This window comes from Typopeltis vanoorti, chromosome 3, assembly GCF_054136105.1.
Source record: "Typopeltis vanoorti isolate ZY-2024b chromosome 3, IOZ_Tvanoo_1.0, whole genome shotgun sequence".
Taxonomy (NCBI): Eukaryota; Metazoa; Arthropoda; class Arachnida; order Uropygi; family Thelyphonidae; genus Typopeltis; species Typopeltis vanoorti.
This window is the reverse complement of record NC_143551.1, coordinates 103,347,682-103,363,160: the sequence shown is the minus strand read 5'-3', so window position 1 is coordinate 103,363,160 and position 15,479 is coordinate 103,347,682. Positions and strand designations below refer to the sequence as shown.

The window sequence follows — 15,479 nt, the reverse complement described above, 5'->3', positions numbered from 1 at the left end:
TACAAGTCTGCAAGATTCTCTGACTAAATTGAATAGCTGTTGTAATAGATATGGTATGAAGGTCAGCAATAAAAAGACAAAGACAATGAAAATAGGCAGAATCATTGAAAATGTCAACTGTGTTGTGAATGGAGAACCTGTGGAACAAGTAAAACATTTCAGCTACTTAGGCATGCTTTTTACTGAAGATGGTAAATTAAATATAGAAATAGACAACAGAATCAGCAAAGCTGTTATGGTGGGAAGTCAATTAAATAAATTCATATGGAATAAGAGAGAAATTAGTCGGAACACTAAATTAGCTGTATACAAGACAGTGTTCAAACCAGTTTTAACTTATGGATCTGAGAGCTGGGTCAGAAGTAAAACACTTGACCAAAGACTAGAGACTGCAGATATGAGAGTCCTGAGAAAGATTATAGGCATGAACAGATGGCATCAATGGCAATATCATATTAAAAATGAGGATATTAGGAAAGAAGTTGACATTGTCAGCATCCAGTAATGCGTTAGCATAGCTAATCTCAGGTGGTATGGTCACTTAAACAGAAGGAGCGAGGAAAGATTAGCAAAGCAGGTGTTCTCTGCCAGGTTGGCAGCAAAACGACCCAGAGGAAGACCAAGATATAGGTGGATTGATACAGTACAAAGTGCCTTAGACGATATATATAAGAAATATAAGATCTGATAATGTTGAAGTCTTGACAAGTAACAGACTGATTTGGAGGAAAATTGTAGATAGGAAGTTAGTAATGATGTAGTTTTTTTCATGTAGTACTATCATATCCTGTACACCCCTTGAGGATACATGGCAGGAATTTGATGATGATGATAAAATTGAAATTAAACACTGGCATTCTAGTCGACGTACAAAGAGAACGGAGGAGGTTGTCCTTGATGGGCTCCGCATAAGTCACAGTCACCTTACGCATTCTCATTTACTGTGAGCTGATCACCCTTCCATATGTGAAAAATGCAACAGACATCTCACTATTCATCATATTCTGGTAGATTGTCAAAAATTTACACGAGAGAGGAATGAAATTTTCACCTATCTAACCAAGCCATATACGCTCAGGGAAATGCTAGCAGATCCAGGCAAATTGCATGAGGTTTTTAATTTTTTAGAAAGAATTAATTTGTACAAACACGTTTGACCATAAATTTGTTTATATGTAAATACTTTTTTTTTTTTGCTTAACTTAACTTTTATACATAATTATTATTCATTATGTGAAATCTGACCAATTATGTATTACCATAGGCCTTGATATTTGTATCACCTTGCTGTAATTTTGTTAATATGTAAATACCATAATGCTAAACTTAAATTTTATGCAATGCTGTATAATAATTCCTTTCTGACTCTTTAAGTATTAGTATAATATTGTTCGTTGTAATCTTACTAGATGTAGACACTGCTTTCCTTGACTTGTTTTGTATACACATATGTTAACCTATAGTTATCTATTATGTACTGCTGAAACCTCTGCAGTAATTTTGTTTATATGTAGATACTGCATCACTTAACATGCATTTTGTGTATGAATCTTATTTACTACTTTATTTTTCGAATAATCATGTGGTGCTGTAGGACATCTTACCTATTTGTGTACTTTCTAGTAATTCTGTTTATATGTATTCGAAATTCTGTTTCTACTGCATTGCTAAATTTAATTTTCATCCATGCATATTGTATAATAATCCTTTTTAATAAACTGCTATAAAGGCATCTATTATAATCTTACATATATGTAGATACTGCATTCCTTGGCTTAGTGTTTCATATATTATGTATTAACTTATATTGTTAACTATTTTTGCACTACTGTAATAACCTCTGACCTTGTTTGTTGCTGTGTCTTCTGCAGCAGTTCTGTTTACCTAGAGATGCTATTTTGTGAAACTATTTTTATGTAAATGCTGATGTTGTAACCTTTAGTATGGCACAGTATGACCTTTGTAGTTTTTGTGCCAAATAAATTCTAAACCAACCAACCTGCAGTCTCTAGTCTTTGGTCAAGTATTTTACTTCTAACCCAGCTACCAGATCCATAAGTTAAAATTTGTTTGAACACTGTCTTGTATACAGCTTATTTAGTGTTTTGGCTAATATCTCTCTTATTCCATATAAATTTATTCAATTCACTTCCTATCATACCAGCTTTGTTGATTCTGTTGTCTATTTCCATATTTAATTTACCATCTTCACTAAAAATCGTGCCTAAGTAACTGAAATGTTTTACTTCTTCTATAGGTTCTCCATTCACAGTGCAGTTGATATTTTCAATGTTTCTGCCTATTTTCATTGTCTTTGTCCTTTTAACGCTGACCTTCATCTCATATCTATTACAACAGTTATTCAGTTTAGTCGGGTAATCTTGCAGACATGTAGTAGATTTATTTAGAAGTATAATACACCATCCGCATAAAGCATGGAGCTGAGATTAACATCTCCGATTTCGATATCAGATTTTATACCACTTTCCTTCATAATGTGATCCATATAGATAATGAATAACAGAGGGGATAATGTACATCCTTGTCTCACACCAGATTTAACATTAAACCATCTTCCTGTACTTCCCTCAATTCTAACTGCTGACTTACAACTCAAATAAAGACTAAGTATTGCTTGATATAATACCCCATTAATACCATATAATGTAGCATTTTGAATAGCTTCTCTCTTGGCACCTTGTCATATCAGATCTACGAAACTTAAATACAGATCTTTATTATATTCCCATGATTTCTCAACTATCTGTCATAAAGTGAAATCTGGTCTTGACAGCCTCTATTTGGCCTGAATCCAGCTTGTTCTTCACCCAGCTTCTCTTTCACAATCCTTCTCAACCGTTTCTCAAGTATACTTGCATACCAGGAACACTCAGTAATGAAATACCTCTGTAATTCTCACATTGTTTTATTTCCCTTTTTATATATGGGTACTTTGTGAGCTCTACTCCAATCATCTGGAATTTGTCCCTCTGTCCAGGCATTCTGAACTATGCTGTGTAGCCACTGTAAGACTTTTATACCTCCACACTTGAGCATTTCTGGTCGAATATCATCTATTCCTGCTTCCTTTCCACATTTCAGGCTTTTTGATGGCTTTTTCTACTTCAACTTTTTGATGGCTTTTTCTTTCTTGTTCCTGACTACATGCCTGTTTGGTGTTTTTTTACCACTGTACTCTCATCACTGCTTGTTTCATTTAGCAATTTTTTGAAGTAATTACTCCATACTTCATGGATATCTTTTTCTTTAGTTTTCATATTACCGTTATCATCTCTAATTCCTTTTAGAGCACTCTTTCCTCCATTACTTAATTTTTTCAACAGCCTTAAGAATATCTTGCCACCTTCTTGATATTTATTATTTATGTTCTTACCAAAGTCCTCCCATGACTGTGTATTGCATGTTACATGTGCCCTCTGTTTAGCCAATTTTACATGGGTTTTAGCTTTCTTACATTTGTGTTTGTATTCTCTAAGAGCACAAGCTGACTTATTTGCCAGGAACTTTTGATATGCTTTCTTCTTTTCTTTCACCATGGAATTCTGATTTTTCTCTCCTTACAGACAATCTCACCACATTCCTCTCTAGCTGAATCAACCAGTGTTTTCTTCAGGACTTGCCACTTAATCTCCAAGGTTTTGTTCCTGTTCTCAAACTCTCATGTTTTCTTGAATAATGTTTGTGCTTAGTCTACAGTTCAATACTGAGAACTACTCAACTTTTATTCGCTTAAAAACTTTCTTACATGTTGTTCTTTTCAATATGAAATTCAATTTTATCCTGCTCATGACTAAATGGTGATTACTTCCAATTTCAGATCCTCTGTACACTCTAGTGTCCTGCACCAGAGAGAAAACATCACTATCAACAATAACATAGTCAATGAGACTTTTCTTATTCCTTGCGTCTTCTCTCCATGTGAATTTATGCACATTTTTTATGTTGGAACATTATGTTAGTCAAGGGTGGCTCGTTCATAGGCACTGCAGAACTGCAGCACCCCCAGTTTTTCTCAATATATAAATATATTTATTAATTTCTTTATATTTGCTTGTGAAACACACTACTAGTGACTTTCTCTCTTGGGATATTTCTCCCTCATGCACAACTTGTTGATACCTATCAGACAGTCAATCTCCAGTCGAAGGCACTAGTCTAATATCTAACCCCATCTGCTCTAGTTTGACTAGCAACTTATGACATAATCAATCTTGTTTTTGTTGTTGTTGAGCCTGTAGAATTCTTATTTTTGATAACTATATACTATAGAAAGAGCAGCCTTATGTGCCAGTAGGCACGGAAAGATTTGATGATGACATATCGAAAGAACTCCCTAGGATTCTCCCCCCTTTATTATCTAACTTCTCCTCATACTTCAATTTCTACCTTTACCAACCGAGTCACTCCTTACCTGTTTGTATTCCTCATGGAATTGGTTATTACCACTCCTCTAATGTAGCCTCTATAATGTCTTTTTTTTCTGTGTATTGCATATTTAATCTTTTCATTCATCCAATTCATCTACCTTATTTAATCTTCTGACCCTTGGAATACATTTAGGCATTGCTTCTGCTGGATAGTTCTTGAATATCACCCCAGCAGCATTGATCTCCTTTCTGCCCAACTCATCATTCCTTGCTACAGCTCCAAGCTATCTCCCGAGCTTCTCATAATCACTAGCATTATAGTTTCACATATACCCTTTCCTCATAGAAGTCTTTCCATTGTTGGCCACCACCCAGGTAATCACTTCATGGTCACTCTCACCAACTTAATGGAGATTTGACACCTCATTTATAACAATGCAATGATGAGATAATCAAATCCATGACTCTCTCAATCCTTGTGTGCCCTCTGTTACATGCTGCCTGAGGTAGTTGCTCCTCAAAAACTCATGAAACTCGTTTTCTTTACTTTCAGTTGATATCTCGTCATCCCAGGTTATGTTACTGTAATTAAAATCACCCATAATGATCATACTTTTCCCATTTACTTGGCTAATTTGCTTATTCATTTCCTGGTCACTACTTTCCACATTACCAGGTCTATAGCAACATTTATTCACTTCTATTTCACACAATACTGCCTCAAAACCATTACCACTTCCCCCCCCCCCATTGCATCCCTATCTTGTATGGACATAACTCTTTTTTCTGTCATTAATAGCACTATATTTCCCTTTTTACCCTTTCTATCTTCACAAAATAAATCATATCCTTCCATCTCTATTCCTGTCAGGATGTCATCCTCATCCAATCATGTCTAACTTATTCCAACAATTTTTGTGTGAATGAATCCAATTGAACCACACCTTCCTTTTACAGCTTCCATGGATGATCTCTAGTTCTACTCTTGCTTCCCTCTACTTTATCTGGTAACTCCTCCCCCTCATTGACTGTCTCAATCATATCCCCCTCTTCTATTCACATGGCTCTGTAAATTGCATTCCAACAGTCTCTCTTCATATCTGACATTCCATAGACCTGACACTAACTTAGTGCACCTTCTCCAGTACATCCTTATTTTCCTGCAAACCAGGTGATCAAATCTGACTATAGTAGTCCAATGTGTCCTGATCAAAGCTTTATGCAAGGGAACCATAACCTCTTTGCTTCTGTATGTCAATGCCCTCCTAATTATTGCCATAATCCATTGGAATGTTCTTAAAATTTTGGTAATTTGACCCCTAAAATTCAAGTCTCTGTTCACACAACTCCCAGATCCCTCATCTCCTCCACCCCCTTCAAAATTTTTCTATCAGTTGTATATTCTAATGTTGCACTTTGCAACATTAAATTGATAGCTCCACTCGTTTGTTTATGCATGTAGTCTATTCAGATGTTCCTGCAAGGCCACAACATCTGCTCTACCTCTCATAGCCCTTTGAAACTTTATATTATCAGCAAACAGTTGCATGCTCCAGTTAAACCAGTTCCAATGTCATTTAATGTACACGTTAAACAATAATTCTGTATCAAAACAGATCCCTGTGGCACTTCACCAGTGATCTTCCTCTTTTGGGATACCACTCCTCCATATTATATAACCTGCTGATACCTGCCTGACAGCCAATCAGCTGTCCAACTTTCTAGTCTGTTATCTAATTTCATCTCTTTCCGTTTAGCAACTAGCTAGTCATGTGGCAATCTATGAAACACCTTTGAAAATTCCAAGTACATCCGTTCCATCTCCATTATTGAGTGAATTTGTCACCTTTTTATAATATGTAAGCAGATTGCTGAAATGTGTCCTCATCCTAACAAACCCATGTTGACCATCATAAAGAATACTGCTATTATCAATCCATTTCTGAATCCTGTTCCTCACTAACTTCTCTACTACCTTAACATATTCCTTTGCAACTCACCCTGTTGTGCAAGACTCATGTTAAGTAGTTCTGCCAAAGGTGTCATTAACTCAACTCATTACCTGCTGCAACTCAACTCATCATTGTCATACCTGGGCAACACACAAACTATCTTTATGAAAAACATCATATCCCTCCATTTCTATTTCCGTCAAGATTTCATTCTCATCCAACCATGTTTCACTTATTCCAACTATTTTCAGGCTCATAAACTCAGTCAACATAACAGTTTCCTCTCCCTTATTTTTGATACTCCTGGCATTCATAAATAAACATAATTCCTTTTTTGGTCTATAACCAGCCCTCCACATGCTGTCTCCCCATTTGTGACTTCTCACTTGCTCCTGTCTGCTCATCTTCTGCCCCACATAGCTCCCAGACTCAACCCCCACCCCCATGTATTCCTGACTATTCCATTTCTATGCTAACCATCCACATACGTGCATTCATTACCAGTTTCAGAATCCACTCTTGTTGCACCGAGTCCCCTGCCCCACTTTGTTTCTCTGTCCAACTTGCATTCCTGTTTCTCACATTCTCTTCTCCAGCGTTTCCCAAATGGTGGATCACGAAAGCTACATGTCGGATCGCCTAAAAAAACTCTTTAAAACTTAGGTGTTTCATTTTTGGGTTTTCTTTTTTTCACGAAACTCTAAAATACAAGTAAATAGTATTTTAATTGGGACTAATAAATAAATAATTTGATTAATAGAGACGAGAAACGCACTCCATCCGCGTCTCCATTTCAGTCTCTTTGTTTGTGGTAAAGTAGCTCAACTAATTGCGAGTCTGCGCAGCAGCAGCAACCATGCCACCAGCCAAATCGTTTGGCGATCTGGCATTTGTTTTACTCACCTGCCACGTACTCACTCTGCTTGTTTAGTTTGAGTTAAGCATCGAGAGAGAGAGAGAGAGAGAAGAGCATATTTTTTTTTTGTATTTACTGATTACATGTATCTTGCCTGGTGGGTTCAGCTGAACAACTGTAATTATTATAATTGTTTCTAAATAATTTCTTTCTTTCTTCATATCGCTTGCCATTACCCATTTAACGATGGATAAATGGGTAATAAAACAACAAAAAAACAATGTGTCGGTTATAAACTCTTCGATTAGCACCAATGAACAATCGAATGACCTGCAGCCAGGCACGAATTCTGAGAACAGCACTAACAAACGACCATGATGTGTTGTCTACTACTATTACAAAAAAGAAGATGTACTGGACCTGACAGTATTCTGAGGATTACATACATTTTGGTTTCATCAAGGGCGCTGATGACAAACCATTATATGTTATTTGTTGTGCGGCACTTTCAAACGAGTCCATGAGACCTCCAAAGTTGAAGCTACGTTTGGAATTGAAACATCTGAACTACAGTAGTAAGCCAATAGATTCTTTATTAATAAAAAGAGAGAACTAATAGCTACCAAGAAGACTATGTCTTAGAATTTTTCTCAGGGAGCTCAGTCTGAAAACCTTGTAATGGCTTCTTATGAAATATCAAAATTAATTGCTGAAACTGGTTATCCTCACACAGTTGCCGAGAAATTAATAGTTCCAGTAATGAAAATGTTATCATCTCGAATATATGATCAAAAAAAAAAACAGGAGAGCCAAGTAAATATGCTGACGCTATCAAATAACACAGTGAAGCGTAGAATCATGGAGATGGCAGATAATATTGAAGAAACTGTCGTAGGTCACTTAAAAGAGTGCAATTTTTTTTATCCCTTGCAAGTCGATGAAAGTACAGACATATCGGACAATGCCAATTTAATGTGTTTTGTGAGATACGATTGTGACAATATACAACTCGCACAGAATTTCTTTTTTGTAAACCTCTGACAACAAGAACAACAGCTGAAGAAATTTTTTATTTGATTGCAAATTACATCAATGAAAAGGGCATCGAATGGAAGAAATGTGTGGGACTGAGTAGCGATGGAGCCCACGCAATGGCATGCGCACGTACTGGACTTTTTCCAAAGATCAAAGCTATAGCACCAGACTGTGTATGGGTGCATTGTAGCATTCACAGAGAAGCATTGGCCATCAAAAGAATGCCATTGCTTTTAAATCTCGTCCATTGAATTCAAGAATATTCTCTGCGTTGTGCAAAGAAATGGGGAGTGAACATGAACATCTTCTTTTACACTGCAAGGTGCAGTGGCTGTCAAGAGGGAATGTTTTAAGAAGACTTGTTGAAATGAAGGATGAAGTTTTAATGTTCTTAGACCAACATCCCCCAATGGCTAGGGATGTAATATTTGAATTCAAAGACAGTTTTCATGATGTCAATTGGTTAATCAAGTTTTGCTTACCTTTGTGATATTTTTGATTTTTTGAATAATTTAAATCTGATATTACAAAGTAGCAACGTAACTGTATTTAAAGTGCAAGAGAAGGTGGAAGCTGCAACAAAAAAACTCAATTTGTGGTCCCATCATGTGGAAGCAGGGAATTACAAAAAAGTATAATATGAGATCCATGCTGGATGTGATTTCAGCTGTTATCAAGAAACATGCTAGGACTGCAGGCAAGTCGGAAGGAATATTTTCCCACAGTCAACAGCAACAAAGCATGGATAAGGAACCCTTTTACAGTGAACACAGAATCTGAGATAGAATTGCCTGATTCAGATATTGAATCTATAATTGAACTGTTGTGTGATACGGCACTCAAAGACATCTTCAACACAATACCACTGATGGATTTTTGGCTGTCTTGCCATCAGGAGTACCCAGTTTTAGCAGAAAAAGCGATAAAATTTCTAATGCCTTTTGTCACAACCTATAAGTGTGAAACAAGCTTGTTAACGCTGGTTTTTCTAAAAAAGTAAATATAGAAACCGAATGGAAGTCGAACTGGATTTAAGAATAAAGTTATCATCTTTTCCTCCAAACCTGAAGTTTGTAGTTAACAAACAACAGCATCACACTTCTCATTAATAAATTACTTGGCTTTAGTTTAATTTCTTTATATTTTTGTAAGAATAAATGCTTCTTTATTATAATAATAATAAATGAAAACTGTATGAACATTCAAATCTGTTTTATTTTACTTATTGGCCATAAAAATTTTAGTGGGTCACGAAGATGAAGTATTAAAATAACCAGGCCACAAAAAAAAAAAAAAGTTTGGGAAACTTTGTTCTTCTCCATTCACAGTCATCTCAGTCTCACTTAGTCCACTCTCCTGTTCATTCACAATAGAGTACACATCATCTTTGACTTCCACTGATACCTTGTCAGCATTGCTCGTTACACTTCCTTCCAGCATCAACCTTCCCAAATTCGCTCCAGTACCATTCAGATGCAGTCCATCACTCTCATACAGTTCCATTCATCCGACATTTTCACAAACTTCACATCTTTCTCTTCATACATTTCCACTAACATTTCATTCAAGATGCTATCTGCTGCAACTCAACTCATCATTGTCATACCTGGGCAACATACAAACTACCCTCCCTACCACACTGTTGTCTTTCACTCTTCTCAATAATCTCCTGATATCTATTCTCACGTTCTTCCTATGCCCAACCAAATCATTCATAATCATTCATTCAACCTAGAAAAAAAAAACATACCTTGTGCACCCTCACATCTACCACCTTCTATGATAGAATCTCCATACAGTGCTATTCTTGAGTCATTCACTACTTCTTTCTGTCCACTGTCTTTCATTTTAATCTTTTGCACTCTTCTGTTCATATTCACCATACATTTTAATTTCATTCCTCATCTTAGTAATTTTATTCTTCAACTTTTGCATTCCAGCAATCGCTCCTGTATTGCTCTGTTAAGTCAGACTTTCTTTCATTTTCACAGTCATGCCAGCTCTTGCCTCATCAGTCAGGCACACTTTTGCTTCTGTAATTACATCCAGTTTTCCTGTTTTAATAATTTCTGTATTCACATTTACATTCTCCACACTCATATTCTTACACTTTTCTGGCTATAATTTTTGGTCATTCATCTGGTATTCTTTGCTTCCAGTTCCACATTAACATATCACACTTTCTCCAAACCTTCTTGTTTAATCTCTCGACAAACACATCTACCACATTCGCCCATTTATACATATTACATTTTCTGCAATGAACCATCTTGGTGAAATCCACACTACTTAACATACTGAATGACCTTGTTTGTATCACCATTTTTGTCTCCATTAACTGTTATTCTGAAAAAGTGCTTCAAATTGATTAACAACTATGAAGTGCAAACATGCCACACTCAATCGCTACTAAACTAGACTAAAACTAGACTAAAATTAGGCCAAAATTACCTTAAAATTATTGCTAACAATTAATATCAAAACTTTTTTTACAGACTGTATGGCATGGGAGACCAAACTGTTTGCCCTCTAATGGTGAAAAATAAATAAATGAATCAAATGGGGGTGTTCTTACATATTCCACTCTGTGTATAAATCAAACACACACACAATAACTTGTGGATTTAACCTATGACCTGTAGGTAGAGTACAGAATGGGGGAAAAGAGCACTTAGCAGACAGCTGACATCTCAAAAGCATTAGTTTATCTAAAATTGCAAATAAGAAATCAAAAAATACACAACTTGAGCATTGAAAAATCAGGAATTAAGACAATCTAGAAATAAGCTTTAATTCATTTTGAAATCCTCATAAATTGTGAATATTCTTTGAATATACTGAATAAAAATGGCTGCCATAACAAATAGAATGCCAAGAAAAATCTTATATATTCTCCCATCTAAAGCTTGATAGAGTGACAAAATAACTCCCTTGCATTAAAATAAAAAATTATATACAGCTTCAGTCCCTGATTATTTCATTGGAATGATCCCTTTAGCTAAATCCAGTAACAATAGTTATATCTTTGCCTAAAGAATAGCATCTGGTCTCAAGGATTTTATCTCTTAAGCTTTCTGTCCATAAATGGTAATCAATGTATTAGAATACTGGGTGTGATGGGCTAAGAGCTAAATAAGTCATTCTGCACTAAAGGCCAAAGAAGTTATTTTATTTAAGCCACTTGAGATCTCTAAAAATAGGATGATGGTGTTAGGTTGCCATGAGCAGTGAAAATCATCTAAAATCTTTTATGTTCATATACATGAATGCTAGAATGGGAATTGAACCCACAACCTATAGTTAGGAGGGTATACTATGTGATTTTGTATACTTTTTTTTTTTTTTATTTTTGCAGTAGTATTTAATCTTTTTTTAAAAAAACTTTATTTGTATTTTATTTTTTTATATTGATCATGACTGCATTTTTATATCAATCAGTAAATTCTAGTAATTTGCAAATTTAGTCCTAAAATTTTGGTTTTTATAACTAGTCATATTTGTATGTATGGCAGATATTAATAATTATGCTAATTTTAGCACATCTTAATATAACGCATATGAATATTAATGTTCATACTATTAAATATTGATAATAAACATAAATTATTTTCTGATATTCATGCCAGTTTTATTTACTCTAGGCAAAACCATATCCTTGGATTCCAGGTGGAGGAATGTCCCTAGAAGTAATCATGGATAAAGCAGAAAAGGTAAACTATTTCAGTAGATTTTAGCTTTATTGTTCAGCGGTACCTTAAGAAGAACTGGTTAATTATCAAAGGACACTGTTTGACTACAAATTTCATATTATTATTACATGGGTATCCCCTTGAAACCCTCAGATTCATTGAGGGAACATCTAAATACTAATCAACATTCACAGTATCTATCTCTGATTAATTAATGTCACTGACAAGGTACCCACAACAGACCCTGACCATCCATTCCACTTTTATCCTTCTCATCAAAAAAAAAAAAAAATCAGCTAACGCCTTTTTATTCCCGTATACGGGAGTAGGCGAGGCCATTTTGCCCTATCTAACTTTTGGAGACTGAGTGGGCAGTTCAATCTCCACTGGTACCCAATCAGAGACAGATGGCCCAAGGCTATCACTAATTAAGCAGTCCGCAGTGAAGAGAGAGACGGCTCAAATGTGCCGCCATCTCGTGGTCCCTAACCCTAACACAATATATTTAATGTCTGAAATAATGTGGGTTCTACGGTCGATTTTCTTGAGTTTACAGGACGAAAAACCTGAGTTTCCGGGAGGAAAAACCTGCTTGCCCGTGCCAGAGATCGACTAACTCGGGAACCAGTCGAAAAAAGGCTTAGAAAAATTTCTTCTAGTCACCGACTAGAATACTCTTTATCCTTCTCAAAGAAAAAAAATCTTTTATTAACTGTTCTCTTCTCAGTTTTACATTAACAGCATGCAGCTAAATATTGTCCTTCATATCATTGATGTACAAATTAAATAACAGTACAGAGTTCTGTGACACACACACCATTAGTCACAGACCTTCTCCTGGAACCCTCCTGAATAAACTAATGCCAGATATCTCATCAGCCACTCTTATCCACATCACCTCATTCATATCCATCTCCCATTTAGGGAGATGGATATGAATGAGGATATAATCCATTTAGGGATTATATCCACATTCATATAATCCATTTAGAGATGGATATAATCCATTTAGGGAGATGGAAGGTAATGGCTACATGATAATGTAGCCATTACCTTATCCAACTCGGTGCTTAAGGGTCAAAGCTGTATAACTGAGAGGAGACCTCCACATAGCCTTTAAAGGAATGTGGAGAACCGACCAGGGCTTCTGACCTAATGTCCAATCCTCACCTTCTCGTGGTGCATCCTGTTGGGTATCTACTTTGATACTGAACGAACGAGGATGGGCTGGCAATTTGGGATTTAGCCGACCAAATTGTATTCTTATTGGTTAAACCAAAATAAAAAATGATGGTACAACATGACAAAATTTCATGCCGGCTGGGGCGTCGCCCGGTTAAACAAGGCCCCCGTTGTTTTCGCCAGGGAACCAGGGCGAACAGCGAAAAGTCAGCTACTGGAACAAATCTGAAAACAAACCCCAACTCAACATCACCAGAGTTAAAGATCGGTACTATCAATGTAAGAAGCCTGAATGGCAAAGAAATGGAGCTAGCTGAAGAATTAGATAAGTACCAGATCGACATAATAGGGGTGACTGAAACAAAAAAGACCAAAACTGGTGAGATCTTTCTCAGCAATAAATACAAAATGTTATATTCAGGCAATGACAATCAAGGAAAAGAAGGAGTAGCCATAGTATTCAACACAAAATACGAGGCTAATCTTCTTGAATGGCAGTCAGTCTCAAGTAGAGTAATGTGGGCAAATATGAGAATGGGGAACTGGACAATGAGACTTATTTGTGCCTATGGTCCCACAGAAGGTTCTACTAAGGTAGAAGTGGAGGAATTTTTTGAGGCTTTAGAAAAAGCAACTGACACAATGAAAAAGGAAAAGTTGGTCCTTGTTGGGGATCTAAATAGTAGAGTAGGAAATGATTGTGAGACATACAAAAATATTTTGGGAAAATTTGGAGAAAAGAGCAAAGCTAATAATAATGGCAAATATCTGTTGGATTTCTGCTCAGGACATGGACTGGTTATTACTAACACCATGTTCCAACATAAAAATGTGCACAAATTCACATGGAGAGAAGAGGCTAGGAATAAGAAAAGTCTCATTGACTATGTTATTCTTGATAGTGATGTTTTCTCTCTGGTGCAGGACACCAGAGTGTACAGAGGATTTGAAATAGGAAGTGATCACTATTTAGTCTTGAGCAGGATAAAATTGAATTTCATATTGAAAAGAATAACATGTAAGAAAGTTTTAAAGCGAATAAAAGTTGAGCAGCTCTCAGATGTGAACTGTAGACTAAAATACAGAAATATTATTGAAAAGAAAATGAAAGAGTTTGAGAACAGGGATCAAACCTTGGAGATTCAGTGGCAAACTCTGAAGGAAACATTGATTGATTCTGCCAGAGAGGCATGTGGTGAGGTTGTGTGCAAAGATAAAAAAATCAGAACTCCCTGGTGGACACAGGAAGTTAAAGAGGCAGTGAAGGAAAAGAAGAAAGCATATCAAAAGTTCCTGGCAAATAAGTCAGCTTTTACTCTTATAGAATACAGAGACAAATGTAAGAAAGCTAAACAGTATGTAAAACTAGCTAAACAAAAGTCATGGGAGGACTTTGGCAAGAATATAGAAAATAAATATCAAGAAGGTGGCAAAATATTCTGGAGGTTGTTGAAGAAGCTTAGGAATGGAGGAAAGAGTGCTGTAAAAGGAATTAGAGATGATAAAGGTGAAATGAAAACAGGAGAAAAAGATATCCTTGAAGTATGGAGTAATTACTTTGAAAAATTGCTAAATGAAACAAGCAGTGATGACAGCACAGTGATAAAAAAACACTGACCAGGCAAGTCAGGAATACATATCCATACTTGAAGTAGAAAAAGCCATCAAAGGCTTGAAATGTGGAAAGGCAGCAGGAGTAGATGATATTCGACCAGAAATGCTGAAGTATGGTGGTATAAGAGTCTTACAGTGGCTGCACTGCATAGTTCAGAAAGCCTGGACAGAGGGACGAATTCCCGATGATTGGAGTAGAGCTCTCATAGTACCCATATATAAAAAGGGAAATAAAACAATGTGAGAATTACAGAGGTATTTCCCTACTGAGTGTTCCTGGCAAGATCTATGCAAGTATACTTGAGAAACGGTTGAGAAGAATTGTGGAAGAAAAGCTTGGTGAAGAACAAGCTGGATTCAGGCCAAATAGAGGCTGTCAGGATCAGATCTTCACTTTACGACAAATAGTCGAGAAAGCATGGGAATATAACAAAGATCTGTATTTAAGTTTTGTCGATTTGGAAAAGGCATATGACAAGGTGCCAAGAGAGAAGCTATTCAATACGCTGCAGTTATATGGTGTCAATGGGGCATTATATCAAGCAATACTTAGTCTTTATTTGAATTGTGAGTCAGCAGTTAGAATTGAAGGAAGTACAGGAAGATGGTTTAATGTTAAATCTGGTGTGAGACAAGGATGTACATTATCCCCTCTGTTATTCATTATCTATATGGATCACATTATGAAGGAATGTGGTATTAAACCTGATATCAAAATTGGAGATGTTAATGTCAGCTCTTTGCTTTATGCGGATGATGTTAT

At 36.1% G+C, this 15,479-nt stretch overlaps 1 protein-coding gene across 1 annotated transcript in view; it reads left to right on the top strand.

The window, feature by feature from the left end:
• The window catches only part of LOC150108436 (GRAM domain-containing protein 4-like), a 458,431-nt gene that overhangs the window by 407,905 nt on the left and 35,047 nt on the right, over positions 1–15,479 (top strand). Inside the window, exon 18 of the mRNA XM_090390467.1 lies at positions 11,873–11,941. Within this exon, the coding sequence (XP_090246593.1) occupies positions 11,873–11,941 (69 nt within the window). The remainder of the gene's footprint in view (positions 1–11,872; positions 11,942–15,479) is intronic.